The sequence below is a fragment of the Chaetura pelagica genome, unplaced genomic scaffold (genome assembly GCF_000747805.2).
Source record: "Chaetura pelagica isolate M959 unplaced genomic scaffold, ChaPel_1.0 scaffold234, whole genome shotgun sequence".
Lineage (NCBI taxonomy): Eukaryota > Metazoa > Chordata > Aves > Apodiformes > Apodidae > Chaetura > Chaetura pelagica.
The window spans coordinates 540,437-562,458 of NW_009952967.1; the positions used below are offsets into that span (position 1 = coordinate 540,437).

Here is a 22,022-nt window from a genome sequence, read left to right on the forward strand (position 1 = left end):
ATTCCTGTTCGCATTCCTAAAATAGAGATCCTGCTGCCTCTTCTGTAGAGCCTGAAGCCCCACCAGTAAAAAGAGCTACATAAAAGTTGGGCATCGACCCTCTCCTTCTGCTTCAGCCTCATCAGTAGAAAGTCAGTGTCATTGTTTAAGAAGATCTAAGCATAAAAATACTTTGCAACCTCAAAAATTAGTTGTTTTTTTTTAAGGAATTATCTCCCTCCTCCCTCACTGAGACTAAAAGAAACACGGACCAATTATTTCTTTGAAGGCTAAATATTTACTCCTAGATGAAGTGTTGCAGCTCAGGCTGGAGATGAATTACCCAGCTCTGATGTCATCTCATGCCTGCAAGTAAGAAAACCCAAACAAAACCAGGTATGAACAAACAACAACAAGACAAATGGGTGTTTTCTCCTGGAAAAGCCCTTCAGAGAAGGGAAAGGCATGAGGCTGTTTGAGCTCATCTGAAAAGCACTTAGGGTGGCCCTGGCACCATGTTCCTGATTAGGTCGTCCTACCCAGGTCTCATTAGATAAGATGTCCTTGCTTAATGAGGGCACAAGTAGAGAGTGATCAAAGCTCTCTGAGCAAGAACCACAGAATCATTAAGGTTTGAAAGCCCTCTGAGATCAAGTCCAACCATTAAACCAACACCCCCGTGACCACTAAACCACCTCCCAAAGTGCCACATCTACACATTTTTTGAACACCTCCAGGGATGGGGACTCTACCAAGGAGCCTCCACTCCAACAGGGCAGCCTGTTCCAATGCTTGACCACTCTTTCAGTAAAGACATTGCTCCCGATACCCAATATGAACCTCCTCTCACACCACTTGAGGCCATTCCCCCTTGTTCTATCACTTGTTACTTGGGAGAAGAGACATTTTAACATCATGAAGTTCACTAAGGCCATGTGGAAGGTCCTGCACCTAGATCAGGGCAATCCCAAGCACGCTGGCCTTGTGGAAAAGCTGCTTGTCTTCTTCAGGAGCAAGACCTACCCTAGAAAGTCTGTAGGGCCAGGGATAGGAACTCCTCCTCAGCCTCCACTAGCAATTACCCTGCACACACAGCCCATGGTCATCAATCAATGTCACCTTTTCTTTCATTAAACAAAAAAATAAATCAATCCCTGATGCCGTATTTATGTCCGACTCCCAAGCTTCAAAGCTTTTACCCCCTCCAGTCACTGTTCTTTCCCAGGCAGTGGGTGTCAACCCTCTGGGTTAAGAGCACATCAAAAAATAATAAAGAAAATAATTTTTTTTAAAAAAAGCAGCTACATTTAAGAAACCACCAGGGGCACAAGAGGGGGGTGACTCATCTCGGAGGAACAAGAGCGCTCTCTGTTCCCCCAGCCTGCCTGAAGTTTCAGTTGTGATCCCATCTCGCTCCTGACAACATGCAGAAATATCTCCTCAGGGGATCTTCCCATGGGACTTCACTCTGACACATATTCCCACAGGACCCGTTCTTTTTCAAAGTGTTCTTTTTGTTTAGGAAGGCAGGGAGAAATTGGACGGGGGTGAAATGCTGGGAGGGTGACTGAGCAGAGGTGGGTGCCGGGGCTGGACGCGGCGCGGCCGAGAGTCGTGCCCTGCATTCAACCCGACGGAAGAACTTAGCCAAGCTGCAAGAATAGATGTCCTGGGTCAGAGCAGAGGTCTGCAGAGCCTGGTATCCTGTTTATGCTGCCCGTGGCCTCTCCTCCACCCCTGAGCAGAGGGAAATATAAGAAGGATGTGGAGCTACTGGAGAGAGTCCAGAGGAGGCCATGAGGATGATCTGCAGGCTGGAGCAGCTCTGCTCCAGAAACAGGTTGGGAGAGTTGGGGGTGGTCCCAGCTGTGTCCGGGGAGAACTCAGAGCACTTTCCAGTACCTGAAGGGGCTCCAGGGAAGCTGGGGAGGGACTTGGGACAAGGGCAGGGAGGGAGAGGACAAAGGGTACTAAACTGGAAGAAGGGAGACCGAGGTTGGACGTGAGGAGGAAATTCTTCACTGTGAGGGTGGTGAGACCCTGGCCCAGGTTGCCCAGGGAAGCTGTGGCTGCTCCATCCCTGGCAGTGTTGAAGGGCAGGTTGGATGGGGCTTGGAGCAACCTGGGCTGGTGGGAGGTGTCCCTGCCCATGCAGGGGGTTGGGACTAGATGATTTTAAAGGCCCCTTCCAACCCAACCCAGTCTGGGATTCTATGAAAGTGCTGTGGCAGGGAGGGAGGAAGAGTGAGAGCGGTTTCCACACACGGAGGCTGCAGTTTGTTTTCTTCCCCTGCTTGAAGCTCATGGCTGTTAATTCTCAACTGTTGGCATCATCCAGTGGACATGTAGATGCAAAAATCAAATCAAAATGTTAAGGGTTACACAGACTGATACCCACAGAGCAGCCATCAAGCACTGAGTTACACATTAACATTTCCAAGTGACAACTGATCAATTCCCTGGTGACAGCAGGAACATCTGGGTTTTCACAGAATTCTGTCATAGAATTCCAGACTTGTTTGAGTTGGAAGGGACCCTAAAGATCATCTAGATCATCTAGATTCCTCTGCTTTGCTCAAAGTGATTTTGGTCCAACTGAGAAATAGAAGGAGAACAAGCAGCCATGTGTGACACTTGGAGTACCAAAACCAGTGTGGGAAATCATTTGTGGTGTTTTCCTGCCCTGCTGGGAGCACGTGGACTGCAGGAATGTACCTGTTTTCCCACGCTCTCCGGGTGGCTGTGGGCAGCCCGCACAGGCATGTCTTCTCCACTCCTCTAAATACCTGAAGTGGCAGCTACCAAAGTTATTAAAAAAGCCATAAAATCTCAAGTGTTGGGACAACAAGTCTTATCAACACAGGCTCTTGTGGCTGCAGTAAGTGTCACTCATCCTGCTCAGCATGAACCAGCACCGAGTGGCTGTGCCAGAGGAAGGATCAGAATCATGGAATCGTTCAGGTGTGAGGGTGGTGAGACCCTCACCCAGGTTGCCTAGAGAAGCTGTGGCTTCCCCATCCCTGGCAGTGTTGAAGGGCAGGTTGGATGGGGCTTGGAGCAGCCTGGGCTGGTGGGAGGTGTCCCTGCCCGTGCAGGGGGTTGGATCTAGATGGTTTAGGAGTTGTAGGGCAGGCGATTGGACTTGATGATCTTTAAGGTCTTTTCCAATCTTGATGATTCTATGATTCTAATGATCTTTAAGGTCCATTCCAACCCAAACTGTTCTGGGATTCTATATGAAAAGACCTGAAAGGCCACAGAACTACAGAATTGTTCTGGTTGGAAAAGACCTCCAAGATCATCCAGTCCAACATGTTCATCCAACTCTACCAACCATTAACCTAAGTCTACCAAGTCCAGTGCTAAACCATATTTCTAAGCACCACATCTACACAGCTTTTCAACACCTCCAGGGATGGTGATTCAACCACCTCCCTGGGCAGCCTGTCCCAGTCTTTAACACCTTCAGTGAAGAATTTTCTTCTAAAATCCAGTGGAAACCTCTCCTGTTACAACCTGAATCATCCTGTCCAACCCTTAACCTAAGTCTACTAACCCAGCTCTACCAGCCCACTGCTAAACCATGTCCCTAAGCACTATACCCATGTGATTTATGAACTCACTCAGGGATGGTGATTCAACCTCCTCCCTGGGCAGCCCATTCCAGTGCTTAATAACCCCTTCTGTAAGGAAGTTTTTCTAACATCCAACCTAAGGAGAGACACAACCCAGTGTGGTGCTGCAGGCATAAGGATACGTGGCAAAAAAACCCAAACCCCAAAAGGATATAACCTGGAAACCAGTCAGATAATGAGAAAACATGCAGGGAAATAAATAATCAAACCAGGCAGCCCAGGGGAGGTGAGTTTTGATGAAGCAATGGGGCAGCTCCACATCATAGAATGTGTAGGATTGGGAGGGACCTATAGAGGTCCTCTAGTCCAATGCCCCTGCAGTGCACAGGGACCTTTTTGACTAGATCAGGTTGCTCAGAGCCTGGCCAAGCCTGACCTTGAATGTCTCCAGGGATGGGGCCTCCACCCCTCCACCTCTGGGCAGCCTATTCCAGTGCTTCACCACCCTTGTAAAGAACTTCTTCCTGATACACAATCTATATCTCCTCAGCTCTAGTTTAAGGCCACTGCCCCTCATCCCATCCCTCCCTGCCCTTGTCGCAAGTCCCTCCCTCAGCTTTCCTGTAGCCTCTTCAGGCACTGGAAGGTGCTCTAAGGTCTCCCTGGAGCCTTCTCTTCTCCAGGCTGAACACCCCAACTCTCCCAGCCTGGCTCCACAGCAGAGCTGCTCCAGCCCTCAGATCACCTCCGTGGCCTCCTCTGGACTCATTACAAGAGATTCATGTTCCTCTGGTGTTGAGGGCTCCAGAGCTGAACACAGCTCTCCAGGTGGAGTCTCACCAGAGCAGAGGGGCAGAATCACCTCTCCTGAACTGCTGGTCATGCTGGTTTTGAGGCAGCCCAGCCCAGGATGCCCCTGGCCCTCTGGGCTACAAGTGCAGATTGTTTCCTCATGTCCAACGTTTCCTCCCCCAGTTCCCCAAGCCCCTTTCCACAGGGCTGCTCTCTATCACCTCATCCCCCAGCCTGAATGGACAACAAGGACTGTTCCTATTTTGGTGCAGGACCTTGGCCTTTTTGAAGCTCACCTGAAGCCAGGGGCCTGATCCACTCCTTGCTGTTGAGGTCGAGCCTCCAGAGGTCGTTGAAGGCCGCGTTGCAGCTGCTCTGGGTGCAGCCCCCGAAGACGTACATGGACTGGTTGGCGTCGTAGTAACACGCACCTGGGAAAACAACACGCCACAGATCAGCCAAGGTTCTCTGACCTTTGTGGTTTGGGGTAAAAAAAAAAGACCATATTCATCTTTCCCCCTCCACCCCCCGGGTTTCAGGCAGGAGGAAAGCAGACAGGTTGTCTCCAGTTCAGTAAAACCACAGGGCAGCTCAGGGGTATCCCTGCCTGCTGTTAAACCTCCAGCAAGAACCTTCCGAGGAGATTATCCTCTCAAGCAGAGCTGCTCCTGAAAGTGCAAACAAAAGCTGCCTTAGGAGCTTGTAGTTAATTAGATTAGGCAGGATGAACATGCTCAGCACACTTCTCTGAGCTGCTTTATGCGGGTGATAAGGTCACCAAATTAGACTAAGAAAGTGGCCTGTGTTCCTCGACCTGGCTGCTATGCCCTGTTCCCAAAGCTGACAGCATTTCTCAGGATCCCAGAGTGGTGGGGGTTGGAAGGGACCTCTGGAGATCATCTAGTCCAACCCCCTGCTAGTGAAGGATCCCCTAGAGTAGATCCCACAGGAACATTCAGGTGAGTTTGGAATGTCCTCAGGGATGGAGACTCCACAACTTCCCTGGGCAGCCTGTCCCAGGGCTCTGGTACCCTCAGAGTAAAGAATTATTTTCTTATATTCAGGTTAAACCTCCTGTGCTCCAGTTTGTGCCCATTGCCCCTTGTCCTGTCACTGGACACCACTAAGAAGAGTGGTGTCATCCTCCTCTAGATATTGGCATTCATTTGTTTCACCTTAACCCATCACAAAAAAGCACCACTGAAACACAGGGATCTTACAGGAACATCCCCTTGGGATTCCCCTAACTCCCTAGGATTGGGCAGCAAAAAGGGGAACAGGGAGGGAACGTGACACTTGACAACCCCTGAGAGATACTCGGGGAAATAAAGAGCTTTGGGCCTCAAACCAAATTCTGCAGCAAATCCAAAATAGCATGTAAGTTTCTGCCTGTGGGTCCTGTGGAACCCGGGCAGCTCTGATAAGATGTAAATGGGAAATCAGACAGAGCAGAGAGGTTTGCTCAGCTGATCCGCTGAGGAGAAGCAAACCTCAAACATGGTCACAAAGTTCAACCCCTGCAGTTTCAGGAGGTTTCCCAGTTTCTGCATTTCCTTTCTCAAATGCAACAAGACTTGGTATGATGAGCCCCAGCCTCTTGTGTTCTTGAGATCCCCACCACACCTTGTCCATCTCTGGAAGCAGGATGAGTGCCCTTTCGTGACACTGGAGGAGCAAGCTCATCCTCTGGGGACAGCTTTCATGGACATTTTGGCATTGGGTCTCAAGTTCACAGGGACTGAGGAGCAAAGGTGACTCCAGCTGCTGGTCTGGGGAATCTACAGCAAGTTCTTCTGCCTTTGCACTCTCCAATGGGCCAGGTGACCATCTGACTCTCTGATGACAACGTGCTTGAAATTAAGTCCGTGCTTGAAATTAAATCCTCCCTTGACCCAGTGCAGCCTGAATATCTCAGTTCTTGGGTTTTCTGGAAAATTCTTCTTCTTTTTCCCCCAAGAAGATCTGAGAAACCTGGTCTAGTGGGAGGTGTCCCTGCCCATGCAGGGGGATTAGATCTAGATGATCTTGAAGGTCCCTTCCAACCTAAGCCATTTCATGATTCAATCCTCTGGGAAGGCTGAACAGAACCAGCTGGAGCTCAGAGAGAGCAGGAGTCACCATTCGATGACCATTAAGTATGTCCTGACATACACAACAGATTAATTTGGGGGGACAAAAGAATTTGGGGAAAAATGCACAAGGACAAATTTCAGTTTATAGCAGCCTTGCAAAGGTGTGGAGTAAATTAGGGCAGGAGGGTGTGAGTCCCTGGTGCCTTCTGCTCCTTTTTTTGGGTGGAAAACTATTAGCTGGAGATCACTGGGTGGCTTTTTAAGTGGCTTTTTAAAAAGAAAACCCACTAAGGTCCCAGTAAAATTCAGTGTGTCCCAGAGTTTTGGTTCTGAAGAGCTGGTGTATCTTCGGAAGTGGAATTGAAGAGAATGTTTCTGAAGTTTCAAGATGCTGATACCCAAAGACAACACAAAGCAGCTTGTTCTCAACGTGTTCCTGCCTTCCCCCCTGTGCTGCACAGCAAAGCATCAGGAACTTTCACCCAGAGTGTGAGATAATTGAAATAAAGATCAACTGAGAAGGGAATACTGAACACAAACCCCTGGCACTGATTAAAGGGCATTGACTTTTAAAACTCACAGTACATCAAATAAAGTAACCCATCCAAGTCCAAAGGTTGTATTTTCCCCATCAGGGAGAGGGGTGAGATTCAGCTTGGCTCTTGAAATCTCATTGCAACACAGCCCTGGGCTGCAAAGAGCATGGGAGGCTTGTGGTGAGAGGCTGAGAACCCTGGGCATTGGTGTTCCAAGCAGGACCCTGCCACCCTGGCACTGCTCCCTTAAGGCAGAGCTGGGGCTGGTAACAGCTCTTGCCACAAGAGCCAGGATGGGCACAGGAGGTTCAAGTTAAACATAAGCAAAAACTTCTTTCCTGTGAGAGTGCCAGAGCCCTGGGACAGGCTGCCCAGGGAGGTTGTGGAGTCTCCTTCACTGGAGACATTCCAACCCCACCTGGATGTGTTCCTGTGACATCTGCTCTAGGGGATTCTGCTCTAGTAGGGGGTTGGACTGGATGATCTCCAGAGGTCCCTTCCAACCCTGACCACTCTGTGTGTGAGATTGGGCTGCAGATGAAAGCACCCAGACCTGCTGCTGGCACCCATGGGTACACCAACCTATACTGCAAGTTGCAGCACGATAAAAATGCACCAGCCCTCAGCAAACTCGGGTCTCCAGGGGGAGGAAAAGAAACAGTAACATCCCACATCCCTACAGGAAAGCCAGGGAGGGACTTTTTACAAGGGTCTGTAGTGAGAGGACGAGGGAGTATGTTTTTAAGCTGGAAGAGGGAAGATTTAGGTTGGACATTAGGAGGAAGTGCTTCCTTGTGAGGGTGGTGAGAGCCTGGCCCAGGTTGCCCAGGGAAGCTGTGGCTGCCCCATCCCTGGCAGTGTTGAAGGGCAGGTTGGATGGGGCTTGGAGCAGCCTGGGCTGGTGGGAGGTGTCCCTGCCCATGTAGGGGGATGGGACTGGATGATCTTTAGGGTCCCTTCCAACCCAAACCAGTCCATGACTCGATGATTCTATGCTCTACCTCCTTATTCTCTACACCACCCTTTCCTGCTCCTTGCAGAGCAGGGACTCAAGGCAGCCGAAAGGTAACGATCAGTTGAGCAAAGCTGGGCCATCCAAGAGCAGAGAAACAGCCCACCCCTGTAAAACAAACAACATTCCAGCTTCCACCTCTCCCTTGCCTCTGAGGGCAAACCCAGGGAATTGTTTTAATTACTCATCATCCTGGGAAAAGAGAAAGAAAGATCCAGTGTTTCAGATGAGTCACTTTGCCATCAAAGGATCAATATCTCTGACCCAATGGTTGCTGCTTTTCCATTCCTGCATTCCTGTGTCTCCTGCCATCCAGTTATTTCACCCCATGAGTCACTGTCCTGCTATGATGTTTGCAGGGTCACACGTTAGGGCTAGAAAAGAATGAGGTGACTGCTGTGAACATGATACCTGGGGTTCAGCTCAAAAAAAATCAACCCAACGTGCCTCAAGTATTTCTTCCTGGAAGTTTGGAGCTAAAAAAACCAGCATCAGTGGTATTGTCTGATGTTCTACAGCTTCAGAGCCTTCAGAAAACCCACAGCTCATCCATAAAGTCTGTTATCAGTTGTTGGATGATCAAAGACCCTGCCAAAAGCTCCCTCCCCCACGAGATGACAGTGACTTCCATTAATTATTCCTTATCAAAGAGTTTTTCTGTGACTCCCTTCGGAACTGACAGAAGACATTGTGACCTCCAACTATTTAAAATTCTCTTGTTTGTCTTTTTATGCTTGCTGTGAACATTTCTGGGATATTTCTAATAAATCCTGGAAGAGAGACAACCCTGGCCCCTCCTTTGCCAGCCTGTTGACTTCAAATGACTCATGCCTGCTCGGTGACGTCTTCCTACCAAACCTGGCAAATCACTCATCCCTGAAAAAGGGGGATGTGAATCCTCCCTCATTCCCTTCCCCCTGGTCTGCCTCCAGCTTGGTTCACAGCACCTTTGTATTTGAGAGATATTTAGAGATTCAGTCTGAATTTCTGCAATTAATCATTCGTAGCTTCAGTTTAATATTGGAATCCACCCAGAGACCTGCAGGGCTTGGTTGCAGGGAGAGCAGATACCACAGATGTGGAGCTGCTTGAAAGGAAAATCAGTTGAAGTCAGCAAACAAGTTAATCCAGATGAGCTTTCTGTGCACAAAGTGCATTAATAAACAATTCTGAAGTGAGTGAGGGCTGAGCAGGGCCAGGGCACTGACAAACAGAGAATAACACAGGTTACAAGCTTCCAGGGCAGTGGGTTTAGTATGAAAAACCTCATTTTGGACCAAGTTTAACAGCAGCAAGCTCAGAGGAAGCCCCTGCTGGGCAGCAGAATGAAGGAAAGAGCAGAGAAGGGTCATTGCTGCAACACTTGGGTCTTTTTCAGGTGATTTCTATCTGGTCTTAAAGCTCACCAGTTAAAATCATGGGATCACACAATGCCAGACTGGTTTGTGTTGCAAGGGACCTTAAAGATCATATAGGTTCAATCCCCTGCATGGGCAGGGACACCTCCCACCAGACCAGGTTGCTCCAAGCCCCATCCAACCTGCCCTTCAACACTGCCAGGGATGGGGCAGCCACAGCTTCCCTGGGCAACCTGGGCCAGGCTCTCACCACCCTCACAAGGAAGCACTTCCTCCAAATGTCCAACCTCAATCTCCCCTCTTCAAGTTTTAATCCATCCGCCTCATCCCATCACTTCCTGTCCTTGCCCAAAGCCCCTCCCCACCTGCTCACAGATGTAGGAGCTGATCTGCTGTACAAGCAGCCACGATATGCTCCCCAAGTGCTGCAGGGATGCAAACTCATCAACTTTGAGAACCACCAGACTCCAGGCACAGTCAGAGAACACTCATGCTTGGAAAGACCTCTAAGACAACAGAGTCCAGCCGTCAGCCCAGAAAAACTCACTGTGCCCACTAACCATGTCCTGAAGTGCCACATCTACGTGGCTTTTGAATGAGCACCTCCATCCCTGCCCTGGGCAGCCTGGGCCAGGGCCTGACAACCCTTGCCAGAAAGGAATTGTTCCAAAGATCCAACCTCAGCCTCCCGTGGCACAACTTGAAGCCATTTCCTCTTGTCCCATCCCTTGTTCCTGGGGAGCAGAGCCCGACCCCCCTGGCTCCAACCTCCTCTCAGGCAGCTGCAGAGCCAGCAGGTCTCCCCTCACCTCCTTGTCTCCAGGCTGGACACCCCCAGCTCCCTCAGCTGCTCCTGCTCACACTTGTGCTCCAGCCCCTTCCCCAGCTCCCTTGCCCTTCCCTGGACACGCTCCAGCCTCTCCATGTCCTTCTTGTGCTGAGGGGCCCAGAACTGACCCCAGGATTCCAGGTGTCCCCTCCCCAGTGCCCAGCACAGGGGGATGATCCCTGCCCTGCTCCTGCTGGCCACACCAGTGCTGACACCAGCCAGGATGCTGGTGGCCTCTTGGCCACCTGAGCACATGCTGGCTCACGTTCAGACTTTCAACCAACACCTCCAGGTCCTTTCCCACCAGGCACTTTCCAGCCACTCTTCCCCAAGCTTGGAGCATTGCCGGGGCTTGGTGTGACCCAAGTGCAGGACCTGGCCCTGGGCCTTTTTTAACTTCATTGGCCTCAACCCCTGGATCCAGCCTGGCCAGGTCCCTCTGCAGAGCCTTCCTATCCTCAGGCAGGTCAAGACTCCTACCCAATTTGGTCACGACAGTGCAAGGTTTCTGTTGAGGGAAAACAAAGCCCAGACTTGAAGGGGAACTGTGGAAACAAGCTTTTAAAATCCACAAAACCAGCAAGCAAAACTCCCTGCCGAGCTCCAGCGGCACTTCTTCCTGCAAGCAAGGAGCCAATACCCAGGCCAAGTAGCTCCTGAATTCCCTCTCTGTGCAAAGTGCTGGTGTTGGCAGAGCTGCGTGTCAGCCCGGCCGGGTGCAACGTGGCGTGTGGCACTGCCAGCTCCCAGGGGACATGGAGCAGACCCCTGGCTGCAGCTCCCTGTCCCAAACCTCAGCTTTTCCCAGCAGGTACTTACTGTGTGAGAAGCGCTGGGTGATGGGGGTGCCAGGGTAGGGGTAAGTGCGACTCTCCCACTGGATGTTTCCTTCTTGCACCGCTTTGATGAAGCCGTGGTAACACTGATGGGCCACACCTGGGGAACAAACGAGGTGTCAGCAACATCTGGGGTTCTTTAGGAACAAACCTTGCCTGCATAAGCAGTGTGACAACACAAATACAGGCTGGGGGAAGAAGAGATGGAGAACAGCCCTGAGAAGGACTTGGGGGTGATGGTGCATGAGAAGCTGAACAGGAGGTGGCACCGCGCGCCGGAGCCCAGAACCCACCCGTGTCCTGGGTTGTGTCACCAGCAGGAGCAGGGAGGGGATTGTCCCCTCTGCTCTGGTGAGACCCCCCTGCAGGGCTGGGGCTAGTTCTGGGGTCCCCAACACAAGAAGGACAAGGAGCTGTGGGAGAGAGTCCAGAGGAGGCCAGAGAGATGATCCAAGGGCTGGAGCAGCTCTGCTCTGGAGACAGGCTGGGAGAGTTGGGGTGTTCGGCCTGGAGAAGAGAAGGCTCCAGGGAGACCTTAGAGCAGCTTCCAGTGCCTGAAGGGGCTCCAGGAAAGCTGGGGAGGGGCTTGGGACAAGGGCAGGGCAGGAGAGGACAAGGGGGAATGGATGAAAACTGGAAGAGGGGAGATTTAGGTTGGACATGAGGGGGAAACTCTTTGTTTGAGGATGGTGAGACCCTGGAACAGGTTGCCCAGAGAAGCTGTGACTGCCCCATCCCTGGCAGTGTTGAAGGGCAGGTTGGATGGGGCTTGGAGCAACCTGGGCTGGTGGGAGGTATGGCAGGGGGTTGGCACTGGATGATCCTGAAGGCCCCTTCCAACCCAAACCATTCCATGCTTCTAGGAAAACATTCTTCCTTAGCCACACGAGGGGAGGATCTGGCTGACAGCTCCTGCAAGGAGCAAACAAGCCCCAGAGCTGCAATTAACTGTGTGTGAAGCACACGTGTCTGTGCTAAGAGGGGCCAGAGGCTGTTCCTTGGGGCAGGAAAAGGGTCTGGTGAAGATTTACATCCCCAGCAGGTCACAGATGCCCAATGTCCCCACTCTGCTGCAGCAGCACTTGCACTGAGGATGCCACAACCTGCCAACAGTTTTCATCCACCCCCACAAGAACTTCCTTACTGAAAGCCCCATGCCAGGAACACCCCCACTCTGGGATATAAAGCAGGAAGTTTATTTAAATAAAATTTAAAAAAACCAAAAAAAAACAAATCAAAAACAAAGAAACAAACCCAAACACCAAGAAGCCCGAGGTCCTCAGGCAGCTGGTCCCCGAGAGTCACATGGGAAATGCAATCTGAGCTGTAGGATTTGACAGCAGATGCATCCTGACAAACAGGAAAAATTCACCAGAAGAAAATCCAGCCTTTACCTCAAGTGACCTCTCTGCCTCTCAGTCAGCAGGTTGGCAATTGCAGTCCCTTTTTTCAATTTTTGCTAGAATTGCCACAAAAGCAGCAGGGCTGCCCAGCACCACCCACCCCGAGACTGGGACAACTCACTCCAGTGCCACGTGGGTGCTCATCCCTCCACTCCAGGGATGTTTCCCACAGCCTCTTTTGGGATGAATCACCAGGTACTTTTTCATTCCAGCTGCATCCTTGACATCTCTTAAGGCTGCTCCAGGAACAAGCACGTGTGAGAAATTTCACCCAAGCACCAATTCAAGGGCCATGAACACTTGAAAAGCCTTTCAGAAGGGGTGCAGGCTGCTGCTGATGCCCCAAAATAAGGCAAATAGATTAATTCTGTGCAATGCTCATTTCTGGAGAAGCTGGAGTTTTTTTAACCTCTTGCCTGTTCACCTCTGGGCAAGGCAGAAAACACCTGGAGTCTGAGCAAACCTTTCAGGTGTGCAGAGAAGCCCACAAATGAGCCTTCACCCCACAGGCCTGCTGAAGGCTTTCCTCACCTGACCCCTGCTCTGCTTCCTCCAGGAGAAACAAGTTACCCTTGTGCTTAATTTAATGCAGATTTACCTGGGGGTAAATTTACCTGGGGGTTTAAGAGGGGTTTCCTCTTAAAACTACTGGGTTTTTAATGAAACCTCCCATCAAAATGTACATCCTCAACAGAAATGGAACAGAATTCACCCCACCAATTGAAAAAAACACCATAGAAGGTGGCTTTGCTTGTATCCTTGTCCAAACTTTCCCTGCCTGTTTGTCATATCATGTGTATCTAGCATTAAAATATCCCTGTAAGGCTTGGGAGTTAATGCTGAGGTAAAGGGAAATATCTGTGTCTCAGGGCTACTGTTTCAGGAAGTCTGAATATGTAGATCTATACACATGTAGATGTTCTACACCACTTATCTGCAGTGGAACTGTCAGAGCCAGACACTGTTTTGTTTCCAGTCACCTTCTGGAACCTTAATTACTGAGCAAGACTAAAAGCACAATTACAGGCACTTAAGAGATGGGACATCAGCACTGGGGGGTGCTGGAGGGGAAGCCTGGACACAAGGGGAGCATTCAGAAGAAACATAACCAAGCAGCTCTGCTGTGGAGCCTTTGGGGTTTCACTATTTCATCTTTCAAATGAGGCTGAGGGGCTGAATCATGGAAGCATGGAATCAACCATAGAATCATAGAATGGTTAAAGTTGGAAGGGACCTTAAAGATCGTCTAGATCCAACCCCTCTGCATGGGCAGGGACACCTCCCACCAGCCTAGGTTGCTTCAAGCCCCATCCAACCTGCCCTTCAACACTGCCAGGGATGGGGCAGCCACAGCTTCTCTGGGTAACCTGGGCCAGGCTCTCACCATCCTCAAAGAGTTTCCCCCTCATGTCCAACCTAAATCTCCCCTCTTCCAGTTTTCATCCATTCCCCCTTGTCCTATCGCTCCCTGCCCTTGTCCCAAGTCCTTCCCCAGCTTTCCTGGAGCCCCTTCAGGCACTGGAAGGTGCTCTAAGGTCTCCCTGGAGCCTTCTCTTCTCCAGGCTGAACACCCCAACTCTCCCAGCCTGTCTCCAGGATCATCTCTCTTGGATCATCTCTCTGGCCTCCTCTGGACCTGCTCCAACAGCTCCAATCCTGTGCTGTTCTTAGCAACACCTTCAGCAAAGCAAGTGACCTGATGGCTGGAGGCCTTTTTCTGGCATTTTGCAGAAGTGACATTTTGAGGTAAAGGGGGGAAAAAACCCCAAGAGGTGAGGCTAAAGCAAAGAGCAGCTGGGATATGAATCTGTGGCCCTACAACTAAAATACTGCAGTGTCACTGCAGCTGGTTGTACCTTTGATCAGTCGATACCACTGTTTGCAGACAAGGGCAGCAGTTTTGTGCTCCTGGTAGGGTGAAAGGAAGGAGAGGATGTATTCCAAAACCTCTTCTGGGAGTTCCAGCATTGATCTGTTATGCCTGGTCTCCTCCACCTCCAGCTCAGGATGTGGCTCATCATCTTGCTCCATTGTCCCTTCCACCACAGCATCTTCTGGATCCACAGCCATGAAACCATCATCTTCACTGTCTGAGGAACTGGCCATGGCATTCCACGTCAGAGCTGCACGGGTTGGGGAGACAACAGTGAGGTCAGAAAGAAAATTCACAGCACCAGAAACACACCTGCCAGCCAAAGGTTGCACCCAAGGTCATCGAGCTCCACCCTGCAAGCTCCAAGCCAAGGTGTTTTTTGGTGAAGCTTTAGTGGTTTGATGGTTTAGGAACATGCTGTTCTCCATCAGAGCAGCCTTTGGCAGGACACCTCTTCATCTCTCACCTCCCTCAGCTCAACCATGACCTACAGGTGGTACCAAAGAGAGCCAAGAAAACCCCACTGGAGGAGCAGCCTCTCAAAACCCTGTGCCTGCACTAGGAAGCATCCTGCTGCCACAGGCGGCCTGGGCATGGATGGGGAAAGGGATTCCCACTGAATCCAGAGCAACCCAAGGTGAGACAGGATGGAGGTGACAGCTTTGCAGCCCCTCCTCCCCTGTGAAACCAGTTTTGCCAGTGAGCCTGCTCTACCCCAAGCAACTTTTCAGCAACACACAGAGGGGAAAAAAATCCCCTCTCCCATTCGTGCCCTTAACACCCCTCCTTTTTCCTTTTTTTCCATTAGCCCTTGCACACAGCTCCTGACTGACATTAGGTGAGGAAAGAAAACCCCTCACAGGATTTACTGCTGATGAAAGGCTGGAATATCAATCATTGTACCCCCAGCTATTCAGAACATCTTAAGCATGAGGTAACATGTCAAACATGAGATAAATCCACCCCAACGAGCGGCTGCGGCCAACCCGGCCGGTTGGCACGGGCTGTAGCTGCACAAACCCTGCCCATGGCTGCAGAACAAAGCCCTGGGACCATATTTCCTGGGAAACAAAACAAAACCCTGGACCCTATTTCCTAGGAAGTAGCCAACCTGTTTTGGGGAGAGCAGGGACAGTTTACCCTCCCAAATACCACCGGATGCAGCTGCTCCATTCACACCACAGCAGCAGCTCCTGAGGGTGACACAGGAACAGTCTTTTCCAGAAGTTACACTCACAAATTCCCTTTCTTATCTTTGCCTAGCACAGCGGGCTGTAATGGAGGACTCAAACCAGGGCACTCCCATGGGACTCAGAGTGAGTTTCTTCCCAATGCCATGAGGTGCAGGCTGCCCAGTCACCCCCAGGTCCCAGATCGACCAGGACGATGCTCCATCCCTGGCAGTGTTGAAGGGCAGGTTGGATGGGGCTTGGAGCAGCCTGGGCTGGTGGGAGGTGTCCCTGCCCATGAAGGGGGTTGGGACTGGATGATTTTTAAGGTCTCTTCCAACCCAAACCAGTCTGGGATTGTGACACAGACCAACACAGTCCCTGGGACAAATCCTGCCTGCAGTGAGCCTGGGTGGGAAGCCCAGATGGAACACAAGACCCAGCTTTTTGCCCAAAACACTTAAATCCAAGTACTCTGTAGTTGCATGGTTGTCCAAGTGTTTAAAGTTCCATCTACATAAACTATAGTATTTTATTTTTCCCAAACCCTCAGTATCACAGAAAACCTGGCTGGAAGGCACTGAAGTCACTTGGCTACCAGGAAGAAATGAAGCTGTTACAAGCTCCCAGCAATGCAAACTCCACCATCTTCCCCAGATGAATCCAGGGTTTTCCCACTCCAGCACACCCAAAGGCAGAGCTTTGGGAACAGCAGCCAGCAGAGACGTGGAGCAGGAAAGCTTGTCATGACAACTAATTCATGCTCAGAAAAACAACGTTTGACAGCCCTACTCTCCACTTTTGTCAGGTTTCCTGATGAAGCAGCTTTGGAAAATCCAAGGGGGCTGTCACATCTTTGGTGGAAACCACGTCAAAACGAAACCCACACTTATCATCCCAGCAGATGCTCAGCACGTTTCCCCACGGCAGGAATCCTTCTCAGTGTTGTGACAGAGAAAGGCTGAAACCCAAATGCTTTGACACAAGCGCTGCGGCTGCCAACAAACTGCATGACACAGCAGAGAAAGTACAGACAGAATCCCAGAGCGGGGGAGGGAGGGGCTGAAAGGGACCTCTGGAGATCATCCAGTCCAACCCCCTGCTAGAGCAGGATCCCCTAGAGCAGATCCCACAGGAACAGGTCCAGGTGGGTTTGGAATGTCACCAGGGATGGAGACTTCACAATTCCCTCAGCAGCTTGTCCCAGGGTTCTGTTTTTCCTTATGTTTAACTTGACCCTCCTGTGCTCCAGTTTCTGCCCATTGCCCCTTGTCCTGTCACTGGGAGAGTCTGGTCCCCCCCTCCTGACACCCCCTGTAGATATTGATCAGCACTGATCAGATCCCCCCTCAGGCTCCTCCTCTCCAGCTGAACAGCCCCAGCTCTCCCAGCCTTTCCTCACAGGCAGACGCTCCAGTCTCCTCAGCATCTCAGTGCCCTGTGCTGGGCTCTCTCCAATAGCTCCTGGTCCTTCATGAACTGGGGAGCCCAGAGCTGGACCCAGTTTTCCAGATGTGGCCTCACCAGAGCAAAGCAGAGAGAGGGAGGAGAACCTCCCTTGACCTGCTGGCCACACTCTTAATGCCACTGGCCCTCTTGGCTGCAAGGGCACAATGCTGCATCATGGTCAGCCCCTAAAAAAAAACAAGGTTTAAAACAAGGAAAAATAAAAAAAAAAAAAAAAAAAGAGCAGAGCTGCACTAAAAAAAAAATAAAAATAATTAAACCAGAGGGTTGGGTTTGTTCCTGTCATCAAGAAGGGTACGTGCTGATTTCCATCTTGCCAGAGGTGGCAAGAAGCCCAAGGCTGCCTCTGGGTGCAGTTGAAGGTGGGAGGAATGAGGGTTGGTCCCTGTCTCAAGAGCTTAGGAAAGCAGAGAGCAGCACATCTACCCAGCTGGAGCAGCAGGCATTTCACACCCTGAAAACCTGCAGGGGAACCAACCCCAAGTGCATTTGCATCCAGATCAGGTGCAATGGGACACCTGTGGGTGACAACACCAAGCATAAGCCTCAGCTCAACAGGTTCACACAAGACATCTGTTGTGTTAGATAGGGTTAGAAGCAAAGATTATGTGTTTCCCAACAGCTTTTATTTACCCTTTAAATAACGTCCAAAACCTGCTGGAGAAAGCCAGCTGAGAAGGGCAAGGAAGCACACCCAGCTGGCAGGGTTTTGTTGTTTTTCCCCTGCTAGTAAATCCTAATTTCAATCCTCTAGAACAGGCTTGGGAGCAACACAGCAAATTAATTACAGGCACAAAACAGCTCAGGGGTTAGAAAAGCACCTGTAAGGCCAATTTTAAAAAGGCAGGAGGAGCAGGGAAACCCCTCAAGTGCTTAAAATCCCAGGTCCTTTCACAGATCTGGGGAGGCAGAAGCTGCACTGAGATTTTTCTGGTCTTATCAGACCACTTGATAATATTCTAAATATTCAGAGGCACTGACTTTGCTAGAGCCTCATTTTCTAAACATTTGAGGGTAAGAAAAAAAACATCCTCTGAGTTTTCACACCCACGCTGTGTTATTTTTCTTAAGAAAAACAAGACTCAACTCCCACCAGACAAGTCACCATCAAAACAACCCTTCGAGCCTGACCTGCCACTGATCCAGGTTAAGGCACAGGAACAGCAGACTGGGACTAACCTCCCCTGGATTGCAAAGTGGAAAAAGGACTTTCTAGAGCACTGCTCCAAATTCTGAAAAAGAAAAAGGCTCAAGAAACTCAAAGCAGTTGGGAATAGGGAGCTAAAGCACCCCAGCCAGCTCCTGTTTCCAATTATTCAGCAGATCCACAGGAGAAAAATCCCATGGCAGTGTTTTTATTACTTATGAGCAAAGCAGAGTGTTTCTGTCCTGTCTGCATTGAGTGGGGATGCAGTACTCAACCCACCACCCCTCCAGAGTGCCAGAAAAGTTGAAATCATAGAACCATGGAACGGTTTGGGTTGGAAGGGACATTAAAGATCATCTAGATTCAACCCTCCTGCGGGGGCAGGGACACCTCCCACTAGAGCAGGTTGCCATCCTGGATCTCCAGGTGCTCTCTGCTTGTCCTGAGCTGGGCTTCAGTTTGTTTACAGGCTAAAATTCAACTCTGTGCCCTCAAAAAGCTGCAGTCAAGGGAATTCAGCAGTCGTGTCTCATCCTAAAGTACATGCAATTCAATTAACTTCCCGGGACGGATCCAGGACCCATCACTGTGAAAGCCAACAGGAGCCCCTTGAAGCATCACATTGCATTTTACACCCTACAGACACCCCTGTCCCAGAGAACTGCTTTTATATTCTGGCATTAGAAACATTTTACAGTGTTCAGAAATGAGCCTAAAGCCCCACCAAGGAGGAATTGCAGCTGCTTAAAATAACACGTCCAGAAACGCTAGAAGGGCAATTGAACCCGAGCTCTGCCAGCACTGATCAAATTTGCCTGGTCCTCCCTAAAAGCCACATCTCTGCCAGCTGGCAAAACATTTTCTAACTCCCTCCTCCTTTCAGAGCATTTCAATTTTCCCTCTTTCCCCTCCTGAAATTATTTCAGAACCTGCTATTTATTCTGCTCAAGTAATTATTACCTACTGCAGCAGAACAAGCAGATGCAGAATATTAAATGCAGGCAAAAAAAACCCCAACACAACACCAAACAAACCTACAGGGTTTAAAAGCTTCTCAAAGTGACAAGAGGCAGCCAGCAGCCTGCTCCTGCAAACCCCCTCTTGATCCAAGAAGGTTTTCCTACCTGTAGGCATCTCTCCTGGTCCCATGGACCCCAATTCACAGGTGTGGGTGGCATCAGTGGTTCCCATCCTGAGCTACCTCCTCTGATCCTCAGCTCTCTGCTGGTTTAAGTGCTCAACTTGGCTTTTTTCAATTTTAAAAAAACAAGTCAACGGGTTTTAGAAGAACAAAAAAAAGCCTCCAAGGGAAAGTTCTTGAATGAAAATACGAGGCTGTGCAATAGTCCTGAGTCAGAGCACGTTAGTCATGAGGGAATGCTCATTTTCACATGCCACAGAAGGGAAAAAAAACACCACCCCACGTTTTCCCTCCAAACAGAATCGTAGCAGGGATGTTCTCAGCCCAGGAAAAAAAAAAATAATAAAGGTGTATGAAAGGAGCCAGCCCTGGCTGAGTGCTTGGCTGGAAGGAGAAAGGGACTCTGCAGAACAGAATGGTTAATTGCACCTGGCAATCAGGAGCTGGGGAGTTAATTTAGGGGTGGAAGACAGACAGCAACTGCCTCTAACCCACCCCAGACTCTTCCTCAGACTTCACAACTGCTCATTCTGCTTGTCAGCAGCAAGGGAGCATTTAGGGAGACATTTAGAACTCTTAGACCTATTCTCTTGCCCAGGTCCAAAAAACCAGCCTGCTCCATCAGATGGACACATTTAATAATAAGTTTTAGGCTGCTTTCCTTGAAAAAAAACAATCCTTTCTGGATTGAGAAGGGATATTTTGGTATGATATTTGCTTGTCTCCTGCAGCTGAGCCATCAAGGACTTCAATGCAGCTTCCCCTGCTCCAGTTTGGTTTTTGCTACTACCACTTGCTCTAGAAAAAGCCCCTGAGCTCTTTTTTAGGAGTAAAAGAGGAAAACTGAAGCACTATTCCCTAGATAGAAGCACATTATTTTATAGAAGCAACAGCACAGAGAAGGAAAGGTCTGTGGGAGCTGCAGGACTCAGGGTAGGGATAAACACCATTAAATAAGACAACATTTCCAGTCCTCCAAAACTCATACCAGTTAAAATCAACTGCTAGACAAGCTCAACAATGGGGGAAAAAAAAGAAAGAAGCATATTTTAGTTAAAAAAAAAAAAAAAAAGAAAAAAGATAAGTCTCTGGGAAGCTGAAGGATGAGCAATATCCTGCCAGTTCTGCCATCCAGCCCTGAGGAACGAGCGAGACGCCGGGACACCTGCACCAGCTTTCCTTCTTATCCCTGCAAAACAGGCAATTCCCAGTTCTTTGAAGCACAGGTTTTCCCCTTTCGCTGCCTTTCCACAGGAAATTGTTTTGTTTCTTTCATTTAAGCCCCAGCTTCACCCATGAAAATGAAAGGTTTCCCTCCATCCCAGCTGCAAGCCTGAAAATTCAAATGTATAAAAAGCTTCCAGCGCTGCCTCCCTGCTCTGCGTGTTGCCTGTTAATCCAGTATTTTTAGGGAGACTCCAGAGACAAATCCAAAACTCTGGGACTTTGTTTTACAGTGTCATCTAACCTCACAGAAATGAAACAGCATGATTATGACCACATTTTAATTGGTGTTATTGTCTGGAGAGTTACCAGAAACCCTTCCTACCCTGATGATGAACCGACCCTCAGCTCTGCCTGATTCCTCCTCATTTTTAGGCAAAGCTTTCAGAAAGAAAACCCCACAAAGTAGGAATGTAACATTACACAGCAGGATTTACTGCACAACCAGCAACCTGGAAATAAAATCTCCCTGATCTATCCTTTCTACCAAATTAAAGCACTGAAAGTAAGAACATTTGTGGTTTGTTCAAGATTTATTCCAGAAATAGCAGCACAGATTTTATGTCATAGAATCATAGGATGGTTTGGGTTGGAAGGGACCTTAAAGATCATCTAGTTCCACCTGTGTGTGGTTCAGGAAAACAAGAGGACACATCACAGTGTAATAACATCTCACTTCAGGTGCCCACAGCAAAATCCATCATTGGAATTTGCTAATGGAATAATCATAGAGTGTTGGGGGTTGGAAGGGGCCTCTGGAGATCATTGAACTCAATCCCCTGCCAGAGCAGGACCAAATCTAGAGCAGGTCACTCAGAAATGCATTCAGGTGGGTCCTGAAATTCATCTCCAGAGAAGGAGACTCCCCAGACTCTCTGGGCAGCCTGTCCCAGGGCTCTGTCACCCTCACAGTACAGTTCTCCCTCACGTTGAGGTGGAACTTCCCATGCTCTAGCTTGAGTCCATTGCCCCTTGTCCTATCACAGGGCACAAGTGACAAGAGCTTGTCCCTGCCTTATGGACACCCAGCCCTCATGTATTTATAGACATTAATCATATCCTCTCTCAGTCTTCTCTTCTTCAGAGTAAACAGCCTCAGGTCTCTCAGCCTTTATCAGACAGATGTTCCAGTCCCTTCATCATCCTTGTAGCCCCCATTGGACTCTTTCCTGCATCTCCCTGTCCCTCTGGAACTGGGGAGCCCAGAACTGGACACAACACTCCAGATGTGGTCTCATTAGGGCAGACCAGAGGGGCAGGAGAACCTCCCTGGACCTGCTGGCCACACTGTTCTTCATGGCCCCAAGCACAGCACAAAACCTCAGAACTGGCTTAAAAGCTTTGTAAAATATAAACAAACCAAGAACCAGACCACAAGGAGAAGGCACCATCTCCTGCCATCCCAGCAGAACTCTGCTAAGCAAGTCAAGATCTCCGATGTCCAACCCCCCTCAAAGGCATCCATAAAAAAAATGGGATTTGGAGACTTTCCATCTTCTTTAAACAGTCTTACTACCCTTAAACCAGCTTAAGTTATTTAAAACCTGTTGAAATCTGCCTTGATAAGCCCCAAAGAGGCTGTTATGTTACTTATTTAGGCACCTGTGCA

The 22,022-nt window shown here is 49.6% G+C and overlaps 1 protein-coding gene across 1 annotated transcript in view; it reads right to left on the reverse strand.

Moving 5' to 3' along the window:
* FBXO42 (F-box protein 42) overlaps window positions 1-14,498 on the reverse strand; it is a 37,676-nt gene extending 23,178 nt beyond the window's left edge. The window contains exons 1-3 of the mRNA XM_009995746.1: window positions 14,249-14,498; window positions 10,973-11,089; window positions 4,643-4,777 (exon numbers count right to left, since the gene is read on the reverse strand). Coding sequence (XP_009994048.1) covers window positions 4,643-4,777; window positions 10,973-11,089; window positions 14,249-14,498 — 502 coding nt within the window. The remainder of the gene's footprint in view (window positions 1-4,642; window positions 4,778-10,972; window positions 11,090-14,248) is intronic.
* Between the last annotated feature and the right edge of the window lie 7,524 nt (window positions 14,499-22,022).